Source organism: Fistularia commersonii, chromosome 11 (assembly GCF_037954325.1).
Source record: "Fistularia commersonii isolate RoL2024-O1a breed Wild chromosome 11, RoL_Fcom_v1.0, whole genome shotgun sequence".
Classification (NCBI taxonomy): domain Eukaryota; kingdom Metazoa; phylum Chordata; class Actinopteri; order Syngnathiformes; family Fistulariidae; genus Fistularia; species Fistularia commersonii.
Genome location: NC_141294.1, coordinates 15,759,324 through 15,771,992, shown reverse-complemented (window position 1 = coordinate 15,771,992; position 12,669 = coordinate 15,759,324). Strand labels below are relative to the sequence as shown.

At 50.4% G+C, this 12,669-nt stretch overlaps 3 protein-coding genes across 4 annotated transcripts in view; 2 read left to right on the top strand and 1 right to left on the bottom strand.

Moving 5' to 3' along the window:
• Positions 1 to 3,214, bottom strand: part of LOC147229693 (uncharacterized) — a 3,587-nt gene extending 373 nt beyond the window's left edge. The window contains exons 1-4 of the mRNA XM_086155286.1: positions 2,763 to 3,214; positions 974 to 1,028; positions 442 to 556; positions 1 to 357 (exon numbers count right to left, since the gene is read on the bottom strand). The exon at positions 1 to 357 is cut by the window's left edge and continues 373 nt beyond it. Coding sequence (XP_086011412.1) covers positions 168 to 357; positions 442 to 556; positions 974 to 1,028; positions 2,763 to 3,056 — 654 coding nt within the window. The 5' untranslated portion in view covers positions 3,057 to 3,214 and the 3' untranslated portion in view covers positions 1 to 167. The remainder of the gene's footprint in view (positions 358 to 441; positions 557 to 973; positions 1,029 to 2,762) is intronic.
• Positions 3,215 to 3,383: 169 nt separating this feature from the next.
• On the top strand, positions 3,384 to 6,098 carry LOC147229692 (uncharacterized). The gene is made up of 4 exons (XM_086155287.1): positions 3,384 to 3,864; positions 5,377 to 5,431; positions 5,645 to 5,762; positions 5,837 to 6,098. Exons 1-4 carry the CDS (start codon positions 3,568 to 3,570, stop codon positions 5,856 to 5,858), a joined length of 492 nt encoding a protein of 163 aa, XP_086011413.1. The 5' UTR covers positions 3,384 to 3,567; the 3' UTR covers positions 5,859 to 6,098.
• A 2,572-nt stretch (positions 6,099 to 8,670) lies between these two features.
• On the top strand, positions 8,671 to 12,585 carry them4 (thioesterase superfamily member 4). 2 transcript variants are annotated; one of them, XM_086155284.1, is made up of 7 exons: positions 8,671 to 8,976; positions 9,238 to 9,406; positions 9,889 to 10,051; positions 10,300 to 10,410; positions 11,718 to 11,784; positions 12,106 to 12,230; positions 12,306 to 12,585. In XM_086155284.1, exons 2-7 carry the CDS (start codon positions 9,304 to 9,306, stop codon positions 12,517 to 12,519), a joined length of 783 nt encoding a protein of 260 aa, XP_086011410.1. In that variant the 5' UTR covers positions 8,671 to 8,976; positions 9,238 to 9,303; the 3' UTR covers positions 12,520 to 12,585. The 2 variants fall into 2 exon arrangements, with proteins under 2 accessions (XP_086011410.1, XP_086011411.1); XM_086155285.1 differs by lacking the exon at positions 11,718 to 11,784 and having other exon boundaries at positions 8,671 to 8,924.
• The last annotated feature ends 84 nt before the right edge of the window (positions 12,586 to 12,669 follow it).

Genomic DNA, 12,669 nt, shown 5'->3' with positions numbered 1-12,669 from the left:
CGCTAACGCTGAGCACCGACATCAGATTTCCACAAAAATAAATAACATCTGGAAAAGAAGCTGGTCGCTGACATCCGAGGAAGACTGCTGGTCCTGCTTCAGCAGCTACAGAGAAGTCACCTCTGAACGAGAAGAGGTGCTGTGGAGCATAGGACTTGTTCTTCAGCCTATGCTTTGGGAGCTTCTTGTTTGGGAGCCTCTGGCTGAGGTTTTGGAGCTTCTTGTTTGGGAACCTCTGGCTGAGGTTTTGGAGCTTCTTGTTTTGGAGCCTCTGGCTGAGGTTTTGGAGCTTCTTGTTTGGGAACCTGCTGAGGAGCCTCTGCCTTGGGTTCCTCCGCTTTTTTGGGACAGAAGGGGCTGCAAAAGAAGAGCAGATGGAAGGTGAAGGTGCAGAGGCATAGGGAAAAGAACGTGCCGGCATAAAGCTGAGGTCACAGCTACCTCGCAGACTCCAGATCTTTCTTCAGAAAGCCGCACACTTCGCTGGTCGCGTCCATTTTACTCTTCAGGGTCTTCAGCTCATTCGTCCAGCCGTCCTTCTCCTTCTTGGCTGAATCTGAAAGTTTGACCACTATTACACCAGGGACTACTGGGCTCCACCAACATCTAAGTCTGCTTTGGAGCAGATTCCTGACTCCTAGTCTCCAGGAGAACCTGGATAGTCCAACCAGAGAACCATCCCAGGCTGGGATCTCAAGAGGAGACTGGCTCTGATTGAGGTTAAGGAGCAAATGTTCACAGCAGAACAGAAGGAGCAGGAATGAGCGGTTACCCGATGACAACCCAGCAAACACCAGGTGGATGTATGCTTACTTATCTGGACTCGTTACATTCCAGAGAGTGTTTGCTCTTCTGCTGAGGGACAACAGAATGATTGATGGCTGGCATGGAAAGTTCTCATCAGAGCCTTGAGAAGAACCTCCTCGTTGGCTGCAGCAATTGTACGGTGTTGAGGTCCATAAACTGACCTTACCTTGCAAGTTCTTCAGCTCGACCTCTGCCGCCGCCACTCCGTCTCCCAAGGTCTTCTGCAAGCGGGAAAGAGAAGGTGAGCTTGGCCGTGGAGTTTGTCCACAACATGTCAGGGTGAAGCACCTGACGCGTCAGATGTTTTAAAAGTATCTTCTCCCGTGTGGACACAGGAGAGGAATGAGAAGAACCACAGCACAAAGTCATGAAGACCAAAGTGGCAGATCCTGTGGAGAATCAGTGAGTGCCTCAGAGCTCAGAGTTCGGTCCTTGTCTTCTTGGTCCACAGCTGCTCTCCTCATCTCCTCCTCCACCTCCTCTGAGGAGCTCTACCTCTTCAAATCTACACACTTTGCTTCTCACTGCCTCTTATGACTTTGCTTGTGTGCTCAACGGCACTACAGGGGTGCTAATGCTAATGCTAACGGAGGTGTTGTGTCTGCTCAGCAGATGGTGAGATGTTCCACTGTAAACACCAGCTCCTCGCCAAACTGGAATGGCCACTGTCGCCGTGCCAACAGAGATCACCCCTGGCTCCTCACTTTCCTGTTGGTCTGCGTGGAGGACCTCTCCGGCGGTGGAGATGTTACCTGATGGAGATGTTAGCTCTCTGATCTGGGCAAGCAGCAGCATTATTCAGTCATGAGGGCACCTGGAGACCAGGAAGGCCATGGAGGAGCCCACTGCTCTCCTCTCTGGAGGTTTGGAGTTTGAGATGGATGGTTCTAAAGATGAAGGTCAGACCTTCCACCTTCTCATCTCCTGGAGATCTGCATGTTCTAAAGGGTGTTTGTCCCTGACACCAAACATTACGTATCCTATAATAACTCTCACACACTAATGGCAAGGCACCAGCCAGATCATGGGGGGTGTCTGGGGGTCGGTGCCTTAACCAAGGGCACCAACCTGCTGGGTGGAGGCCTTCCTGCTCTACCACCTGGGATGTTCTGTGGACAGAGCCTTCAGAAACCACATGCACATAAACACAACATGTCCCTGAACTGTCCCTGGACCTCCTGAATCATCTGGTCCTCCTGAACCCCCAGGCTCCTCTGGTCCTCCTCGACCTCCTGAACCCATGGACTCCCCTGGTCTCCCTGGTTTTTCGAGACTCCTGGACTCCTCTGGACCTCCTGAACCCTCCAGTCCTCCTGAACCATTGGACTCCACTGGTCTCCCTGGTCCTCCTGAATCCTCCGCCCCTCTGGTCCTTCTGAACCTCTGGACTCCTCTGGTCCTCCTGAACCCTCTGTTCCACCTGAGCTCTTGGAATCCATTGGTCTTCCAGAACCCTTTGAACCATCTGGTCCTCCTGAATCTCCGGACTCCAGTGGTCTTCCTAGACCTCCTGAACCTTCTTGTCCTCCAGAGCCCCCGGAGTCCTCTGGTCTCCTTGGTCCTCCCAAACCCTCTGGTCCTGCTGGACTCCTCTGGTACTCTTGGACTCCTCCAGTCCTCCTGAACTCCTGGACTCCTCTGGTAGTCCTTGACTCATCTGGCCCTCCTGAACCCCTGGACTCCTCTGGTACTCCTGGACTCCTGTGGTCCTCCTGGACCTACTGGACTCCTCTGGTCCTCCTGAACCTTCTTTTCCTCCTGAACCCATGGACTCCTTTGATCCCGCTAACCCTCCAGGGTTGACCTCTGACCCTTTGGTGGTCACCAACCATCTCCTCCTGGCTCTCCTACGGCTCTCCTCCTGATCCCTGGGACATAGTTCCTCTCCCGCCGTCGGTTACCGGTTCCGTTCCGCTGACGCGCACGGACACCCTCGGTCACACGCACACGCCTACCTGTGCGCCTCGACATTCGTCAAGCGCCCTCTGGTGTTCGCGGCTCTGCTGCCCGAGCGCCGCCACCTGCTCCTCCAGGGCCTTCAGCTGCTCCCGGGCCTCGGACAACGAGTTCTGCGCGTCGATCTTCTCGGTCTGGTACTCCGTGAGCACGTCCCCGCTCACGCGGAGCTTCATGGACTCGAAGCGGCTCTTGCGTTCCTCCTTCTCGAACACCTGACGGCGCGTTTTCAGCAGCACCAGCAGAAGAACCGTGAGCGCCACCGACAGCGGAAGCAGGAGCTGCACCTTCATGATGTCCTTCTCGGTTCCTCCTCGGAACCGGAAGAAAAATGGAAAAAAAAGAGACGGAGAAGCGCTTGCCGACGTGCCACCGGTGCCGGTCTACCTGCCCGCGTCCGTGCGTGACATCGAACCGCACGTCTTCTTCCTGGTACCCGCGCTGGCCAATCGGAGTCAGAGGGTTTCCGAGGCGGAAATGCGCATAACCGCAACCCGCACGCGCATGCACGCACACGCCCAGGCGCGGGAGAGACATCTCGGGAGTCCCGGTTCAGGAACGTCCGGTTCCCAGGTGTGTTCGCGGGGACGCGCGTCCTTACGCGTCCTTGCGCGTCCCCGGGAAGGAGGAAATAGGTGCGCGTAAACGCCCACGTTCGCAAATAGAGACTCAGATTTCGGATCGGCGGCTCCTGTGAGGGGGTCGGAGAAGGTCCGGATCCAAGTCCAAATCCAGGTCCAGGTCCAGGTCCTCCTGTGAGGAGGTCGGGTTGAAGGTCCAGCCGAAGCTCCTTCCGGCCGGAAGATGAAGCTGCTCGGCGTCCTGCTGGCGCTCACCACCGCCGCCATGGTGGCCATGCTCATCCAGACCGTGCGTCAGGAGTACCAGACGCGCAGCCTGATCGCGCGCACGCTGGCGGACACGCTGGAGATCCGCACGAAGGAGGAGAACATCAACACCGTGAAGACCGACATCCGGGAGCTGCGGGTCGTTCTGGCGACCATCGGAGGCAAACTGAAGGAGGTGAAGGACCAGAAGCTGGTGGCCGAGGAGAACATGAAGAGCTCCGAGGAAGAGCTGAGGAAGTGCAGCTCCACCAAGGCAAGGAGGGCGCGCGCGCACACACACACACACACACCAAACAGTACCATACAAACATGCACATTAAAAGACACTCACACACGTGAACATACACACACACTTACATACACACACACACAAACATTAAAATACACACACACCAAACAGTACCATACTAACACGCAAATTAAAAGACACTCACACACGTGAACATACACACACACTTACATACACACACACACAAACATTAAAATACACACACACCAAACAGTACCATACAAACACGCAAATTAAAAGACACTCACACACGTGAACATACACACACTTACATACACACACACACAAACATTAAAATACACACACACACCAAACAGTACCATACAAACATGTACATTAAAAGACACTCACACACATGAACATACACAAACACTTACATAAATACGCACACACACACTTACATACACATTAAAATGCACACATGCACCAAATAGTACCATACAAACACGCAAATTAAAAGACACTCACACACATGAACATACACACACAGACTTACATACATACACACACACACACACACACACACACTTTAAAATACACACGCATTAAAATACAGTCACTCACCAAACAGTACTATACAAACATGCACATTAAGACACTCACACGCATGAAAATACACACACACTTATATACATACATACACACACAAGCACACACACCAGACAGTATCACACACAGATACACACACATTGAAATACAGACACTTTAAAATACATGAATGTATGAACCTATTTTTTGTAAGTAAATTTTAATACACACACATTAAATTACACACACGCACCAAACAGTACCATACAAACATAAACATTAAAAGACACTCACACACGCACTCCCATACATACATACACACACAAACACACACACCAGACAGTATCACACACACACAGATTCACACACATACACACATTAAAATACAGACACATTAGAATACATGAATGTATGAACCAGTTTTTGTATGTGTGTTTTAATACACACACATACATAGATACACGCACCAGACATTATCATACACACACACTAAATACATGTATGTATGTATGTATGTGAGAGTATTAAAATACACTCACATACATATACATACAAACCAGACACTAGCATACACACACCTCCATACACTCACACACACATATATATATATATATATATATATATATATATATATATATATATATATATATATATACCTGCATACACAGACATAAACAAACACACACCGCACACTAGTATACACACACACACACACAAACACACACACACACACACACACACACACACACACACACGAGTGTTCTGATCTTTGAATATGTAAAAACACATTTAAAGCTTTGTTGGCGCTTCCTGTCTCTCTCTCTCTCTCTCTCTCTCACACACACACACACACACACACACACACACACACACACACACACACACACACACAGACACCCCGAGTCTGAGCCATTCTCTAACCCCGACTGTCACCTTTGACCTCCTCAGGAGGAAGCAGAGAAGAGAAAGATCCACCTCACAGAGTCCATGAGCAGCCTGAAAGGTGGGTGTTCCTCCCAGATCCCTCAGCAGCTCCTCAGGACCACCTTCAGTCGTATCGTCCCACCAATCAGAGACCCGTTCATGATAATTTTACGATGTGCGACAGTCCAGTGAACAGATCACTGGAGATCCTCAGTGAGCCGAAATTCGGGGAAACGCTGCAGAAGGTGTAGAAGAGCAGTGAGGTGAAGGTCACAGCTCCTTGTCTCCTCAGCCACCCACCAGGACGACAAGCAGAAGGCCGAGGTGGACGTCCAGCAGCTCAAGCAGCAGATCTGGGAAAGAGACAAGTCCATCTGTGCCTTTGCTGACACTTCCTTAGCAGAAGCCAGGTAGGATCCCCCCCCCCCCCTCCACACACACACCCCCCACACACACATATTGACCGCTGACTCTCCTTCTACAGGAGGCTGTGTGGGATCCAGTGAGGCCTTCTGGAAGGCCCCGTCAGAGCAGAGGTGAACGAGTGAAGGGGTATATTTAGGGACGATGTTGGAGTCGTGCTTGTTTCAAACAAGAAAACATTGATAGCCTCAGAGTGTCAGCAGCACTGCTTTGGATCCACAGGGACCTTCATGCTTTGAGGAAATTCTTCTCAATCACTACTTTGATCACAGCGTGTAAAAATAAACCAGAGTCGCTTCCTTCTCGGTGAAGCGAGAGATATTTATTTCACGTGTGTTTATTCTCATGGTCACGGTCCATCCAGGCTGCAGGCCATGCCTTGGATAAAATGTTATTATTATTATTATGTGTGAGGTGGAGATGCAGGCTGCCTTGCCCAAGGGTTTCTGTCCTCGTCGCTCTGCTTCTCACAGCTGCAATGTTTTTCCCTCTAAATAAAGTAGGAACAAGGAAGGACATGCAGGTGGTGGAACCAGAAGAGCCGGTTCTTCTGTCACGCAATGAGAAGTTTCACGTGAGGGCCTGCAGATCCCTTCACGTGGGGGTTGTGGAGGAGGAGAAGGATTTAAGTCTGTCTGGACCGGAAAGACGGGTTTGTAGGAACAAGGCTTTGTTTGCTCAGAAGGCGGGGCCGGATTGCTCGGGTGTTGTTGCTCGGCAACCGTCCGACTGTGACTGACTAAACACCTGCAGAGGAACACCCTCCATCAACACTTTGTGGTTTGTTTATGAGGGATACTGATCAGAATCTGCTGTCACACACCTCTCCATGTCCAACACACACCTGTCTCTCTCCGACACACACCTCTCCATATCCAACACACACCTGTTCCTCTCCGCTGTCTAACACACACCTGCTCCTGTCCAACACACACCTGTCTCTGTCTGACACACACCTCTTCCTGTCCAACACACACCTGCTCCTCTCCAACACACTCCTGTCTCTCTCCGACACACACCTCTCCCTTTCAAACACACACCTGTCCCTCTCCGACACACCTCTTCCTGTCCAACACACACCTGTCACTCTCCAACACACACTTTTTCCTGTCTAACACACACCTGCTCCTGTCCAACACACACCTGTCTCTCTCCGACACACACCTCTCCCTGTCACACACCTGTCCCTCTCCGACACACACCTGTTCCTCTCCAACACACTCTTTACCTTGTCCCACACACACACGTTCCTCTCTGACACACTCATGTCTCTCCCCGACACACACTTGTCCTACTCCGACACACACTTTTTCCTGTCTAGCACACACCTGTTACTCTGACACACACCTGTTCCTGTCTAACACACATCTTTTCCTGTCTAAGACAAAAACCTTTTCCTGTCTAACACAAACACCTGTCACTCTCCGACACACACCTATTCCTGTCCAACACACACCTGTCCCTGTCTAACACACACCTGTCCCTCTCCGACACACACTTTTTCCTGTCCAACACACACCTGTCTCTCCGACACACCTCTCCCTGTCAAACACATACCTGTCCCTCTCCGACACACTCGTTTCCTTGTCCCACACACACCCGTGTCTCTCTGACACACTCATGTCTCTCCCCGACACACACCTGTTCCTGTCCAACACACACCTGTCCTACTCCGACACACACTTTTTCCTGTCTAGCACACACCTGTCACTCTGACACACACCTGTTCCTGTCTAACACACACCTTTCCCTCTCCGACAAACACCTATTCCTGTCCAACACACACCTGTCCCTCTCCAACACACACCTCTTCCTGTCCAACACACACCTCTTCCTGTCCAACACACCCCTGTCTATGTCCAACACACACCTCTTCCTGGCCAACACATACCTGTCCATGTCCAACACACACCTGTCCCTCTCCGACAAACACCTGTCCCTGTCCAACACACACCCGTCCCATGGAGGCAGATATGTATCTCCTGTTTGGAGGAGAGCCTTCACACACCTAATGGATGGTAAGAATGTCTTGGGGCCAAGAAGGGAGGAAGAAGACTTGACAATTTTAGTTTTTCCTCCATGGGTTCAAACCGCCACCGTCGTGTTCCAGACTCGACCCGCAGACCAAGCAGCCAGGCTGCATGGATGTATCACGCCCACTAGGTGGAGCGTGCACGTTCCCAGACGGCCCGTGGACAGGAGAACATGCAAGGTCTCCACTGAACCTCCTGCATGTGTCTTGACTCTGGGAAGAACCTGGAGAACATGGAGACTCCACGCAGGAAGGCCTCCTGTGGGACTTTTGAGGAGCTGCTAACCTCTGCTCCAACTTGCTGCTTAATTCAAGGATTCAGGGTGCGCAAGGATTACACAGAGTGCACCGAAATTTGGAGACAGTAGCTCTCAAGTTCAGAGGAATCAAAAAAAACAAACAAACACTACCTTAAAAGGCAGGACACAGCACAACAATACAACAGTAGCAGCATCTCTGGGTTAGAGATAGATGACAGAAATATATTTAAAAAAATAATAATTTTATATATATAAATAAAATATAAATAACAACAAAAAATTAAAAAATAAAGAAGCAAAAAAAGTGAACAGTGGAAAAAAAGGGGTTTATTGTATTTTACTGTATGTGAGGTTCGTGTGTTCAGGGTTGTGCCGCTAATTATAATTATAATATTGTATTATCATAATCATATTGATATTTCGATGAAACACACAGATACCCGGAACCTGTCAGATAGAAACCATTTTTTTCCCTCACTTTAAATATTATTAATATAACTATTGTAGTAATATTAATAATATGTAAACCTGTTCTTTATTGCGAACTGCGATCTGGTCTGATGACGTCTCGGCCTGCCATTGGCTGAGCTCTGAACCCGGAAGTTGTGTGCCCTGCTCCCGCTGAAAGTCACCGGTACATCGGCGTGTGTTTTTCTGGGCGTGTGTGTGTGTGTGTGGGCGGGCGTGTGAGCGTGTGTGTCCGATACCGGGACCCGCCCGCCCGGAGAAGGTCCCCCTCGGATCCCCGGAGGCTGAGAAGGTCCCCCCGCGGGTGGAGAACATCGCCCGGTGTCCGGATGGCGAGGATGTTTGCTAGCCGCTGGAGCCTCGGCGGGCCTTCGGGAAGGACCATGGTGGTGGGTCACGTCTGAGGTTCTTCTCTCTCCCCAGCGGGTCCAGACCCAGAAGGTCAGAAGGTCTACAAGCCTGTCCTGGTGTCGGTTAGGAACCAGGTGGGAGATGAACGATTTCCACAGCCACCCCTCCCAGAATCTGCACTGGTTGGAGGTCCCTCGATTCTCTAGCTAAACGTTTGCTCAGGAGTGAGAGCACCTCCAGGATGTCCTCCTCGGGACATCTCTGAAGGATTGCCGTCTCCATGTTCTACCGGGCTCAGAGTCGATGAGTCTGTAGATTCAGAAGAAGACCTCCCTGTGCTCTGTTCCTCAGACGCTGCCGTTCTGGCCCCCGAAGCCCAGAGACTTCAGCTTGCCCAACTCCTCGTGGAGCCCGGAGATGCTGGAGCTCTACCACCGCTACAACAGCCAGTGTGAGGAGGAGACCCGGGGCCCGTGGAGGAGACTACCCAGCTACAACCGCTCCCTCAAGTATGCCACAGGTACTCTCACACAGCTTCTCCAGGAATACCAGCTCCGCCCAAGCATCAGAAGATCCGCCGCGGAGACGTGTGAGGTCTGGAGGGTGATGATCATGAAGGTGGCCTGGACCTCAGAGGGAGAACGCCAGACCTTCTCCACCTGGGTTCACCTCTGAGGTGATGCAGATGCACCTCGTTCCCCCTCCCATGAGGACGTTGTATTGTGAGATGTCCACAGCCTGCACAAAAGTGGTGAGAAAGGAGGAGGAGAACATGTTGGTGACCTGAGGAACCGGTCACACTGGTGGTGGTGTTTTGAAGACCTCCCATCTTCAGGGCTGCATGAGGAACCTGAGGTCTATGAGGCTTCCACCTCAGCAGCCAGCTCCTCGTGGAGCGGTCCGCCGATGATCTCTTCACCTTCTGCTCCTGGTGTGTAGATGATGGAGAACCTCCCTTCTGAACCTCGTCTCCTGCCGTTCTGCTGCTTCTCCTCCCGCCAGGTGGGGTCTACCTGAGCAAGCTCCTCCAGTCCAGAGCCCGGCTCTTCACCCGCAGCGTCCGCACCCCGGGGGCCGCCTTCGAGTACGTCATCTTCCTGAACAAAGAGGAGCAGAAGTCCGTCTGCGTCTTCCAGGCCGGACACCTGCTGGAGGGGCCTCCAGGGTGAGTCTCTGCAGGAGGAACATCTCAGAGAGGAATCGGACTCCTCGCCTTCCTGGAAGGTGGTGTTGGAGATCAGAAGATAAGGAAGCAAAGGACCGTAGATAGAGAGGTTCTTCTCAGATGGGCTGAAGACAAGGAACCCTTGGCTTTCTCCACCGTTCATTTCAGGAAGACCAGGAAGTTGAAGCTTCAGGCACTTTTGGTCTCCACCATCTCATCTGTGTGTGTGTGTGTGTGTGTGTTTCCAGACTCGTCCACGGGGGGGCGATCGCCACCATGATCGACGCCGTGACGGGAACCCACGCCAACTACCTCACCGGGCCCGTCATGACGGCCAACCTCAACATCAACTACCGCAGGTGAGGAGATGCTGCATGTGTGAGGAGCACCTTCTGGGCTGGAGGAGGACGGAGAGCCTCCGTGGAGAAGGTCAGGCCTTGTTCCTGAACTAGAACATGGAGAACTCAGGGTGGAACAGCACTCCGTGTGTGCATGTGTGTGTGTGTGTGTGTGTTGCTCAGCCTTGCATCAGGCTGCAGGAGAAGATGCAGACCCCCACCAGGAAGCCCTGGTCGCAGGCTCTTCCACTCTGGTTCTCCATGAACCTCAGATGTCCTTCAGAGAAGGTCAAAGGGTCGCCGGAGATCCTCCGAATCTCTCGAGCCGAACCCCAATATGAGTTGTTACCATGACAACGGAGAAGGTTTCCAAACACCAACGTTGAGTAGATGCAGCCCGTCTCAGTCTCTCATCATGTCAGACAGATTTATGAAATGTCCCGATGTAACTCAATATAAAAACAAAGAATAAAATAGCGAGAAATAAAAATAAAAAGCAAGACGTGTAATGATAATGATAGTAATAATAATTGCAATAACATAAGATACAACTTATTGATACCCACTGGGGAAATACTTTGGTCAATACAGCGCAACAATGACAATTTAAATAAATAGTATAAATATAAAAGAGTATAAATTTAAATAAAGGAGACAATTAAAAGATAGCAAAAGATATCCACAAATACATAAACAGCAGCGTGAACAACAATGAGGATTTAGAAATAGATAAATAAATATATTATATATGTATAGTGATATTACTATTACTATCATAATTATGGTATCATGTTTAATAATAATAATAAATATAGAGGACTAGAAAATTCAAAATATACTGCTCAAAAAAATAAAGGGAACACTTGAACAACACAATGTAACTCCAAGTCAATCACACTTGTGTGAAATCATAGTGTCCACTCAGGAAGCAACACAGATTCATTTTGACTTGTTTTAAGGACATTACATCAAAGTTGGATCAGCCTGGAGTTTGTTTTTACACTTTAATTTGGAGTGTGATTCCTAATCCAGACCTCCATGGGTTGATACAATTGATTTCCATCGATCATTTTTGTGTGATTTTGTTGTCAGCACATTCAACTGTGTAAAGAGCAAAGTATTTCATAAGAATATTTCATTCATTTAGATCGAGGATGTGTTTTGTAAGTGTTCCCTTTATTTTTTTGAGCAGTGTATATCATCAGAGAACTTGACGTAGCATCAAAACTAGGAGGTCCAGTTTGGACCGGATGCCCAATGTCTCATCTAACGATAATCAAAACAATCGCTAATAATGCTAATAAAATAATCATCATGTCGATTTGAAGTCCACCTGGTCGACCGAGGCTCCTCCTCCCTCTCCAGCCTGGAACCTCCTGGAGGACCATAATTATGGTATCATGTTTAATAATAAAAATAATAAATATAGAGGACTAGAAAATTCAAAATATATCATCAGAGAACTTGATGTAGCATCAAAACTAGGAAGTCCAGTTTGGACCGGATGCCCAATGTCTCATCTAACGATAATCAAAACAATCGCTAATAATGCTAATAAAATAATCATCATGTCGATACGAAGTCCACCTGGTCGACCGAGGCTCCTCCTCCTTCTCCAGCCTGGAACCTCCCGGAGGCTCCGGGCCGAACCCGTTCCTCGGTGTGTGAGAGAAGGTGTGAAGCAGAGCGTTGAGAGCAGACCTTGTCCCGTCCCAGCCCGATCCGTCTGGGGAGCACCGTCCTGCTGGAGTCGTCCCTGGAGAAGACGGAGGGGAGGAAACGCTTCCTCTCCTGCCGGGTGACCAGCGCCGACGGCCAGAAGCTGCACGGCGAGGCTTCGGGTGAGGTGGCTCTCCTCCTCCTGGCCTCCTTGTGAGCTCACCAACCCTGATCTTCTTCTCACGCCGTCCCCTCAGCGCTCTTCCTGTCCGTCAGCGTCAGCAATCTGCTGGCGGTCTGAGCCGCCGATGTCCTCCAGGAAGACGTATTCAAGAGGTGTTACTGAAGGTGGGGTCCCGGAGCTCCCGTCCTGGAACCAGGAAACTCCAGGGGAAGTCTTCTTCTGACTCCACGGCCGCTGCAAACGCACAAGATCTCCACGTGTTTCTTTGGAGGCCTCTTTCAAGCTGAGATGTTTCTCCAGACGAGCGCCTCCTCACATTGAGCCGGAACGCTGAATAAAGCTGGAGATGTTCCTCCTCGTTTGGTTTCCTTTCCTCTCCGATGAGCGAGTCCAGGAGCTCCAGGGGTTTCCTCCTCAAACACACACACACACAGTTT

Bases quoted from the DNA above. Each gene is read 5' to 3' on its own strand.
- LOC147229692 (XM_086155287.1), top strand. From the start codon at position 3,568: ATGAAGCTGCTCGGCGTCCTGCTGGCGCTCACCACCGCCGCCATGGTG. The intron at 5,432-5,644 runs GTGGGTGTTCCT...TTGTCTCCTCAG, and splicing joins GTCCATGAGCAGCCTGAAAG to CCACCCACCAGGACGACAAG. The intron at 5,763-5,836 runs GTAGGATCCCCC...CTCCTTCTACAG, and splicing joins ACTTCCTTAGCAGAAGCCAG to GAGGCTGTGTGGGATCCAGT.
- them4 (XM_086155284.1), top strand. From the start codon at position 9,304: ATGCTGGAGCTCTACCACCGCTACAACAGCCAGTGTGAGGAGGAGACC. The intron at 9,407-9,888 runs GTACTCTCACAC...TCCTCCCGCCAG, and splicing joins CTCCCTCAAGTATGCCACAG to GTGGGGTCTACCTGAGCAAG. The intron at 10,052-10,299 runs GTGAGTCTCTGC...GTGTGTTTCCAG, and splicing joins CTGCTGGAGGGGCCTCCAGG to ACTCGTCCACGGGGGGGCGA.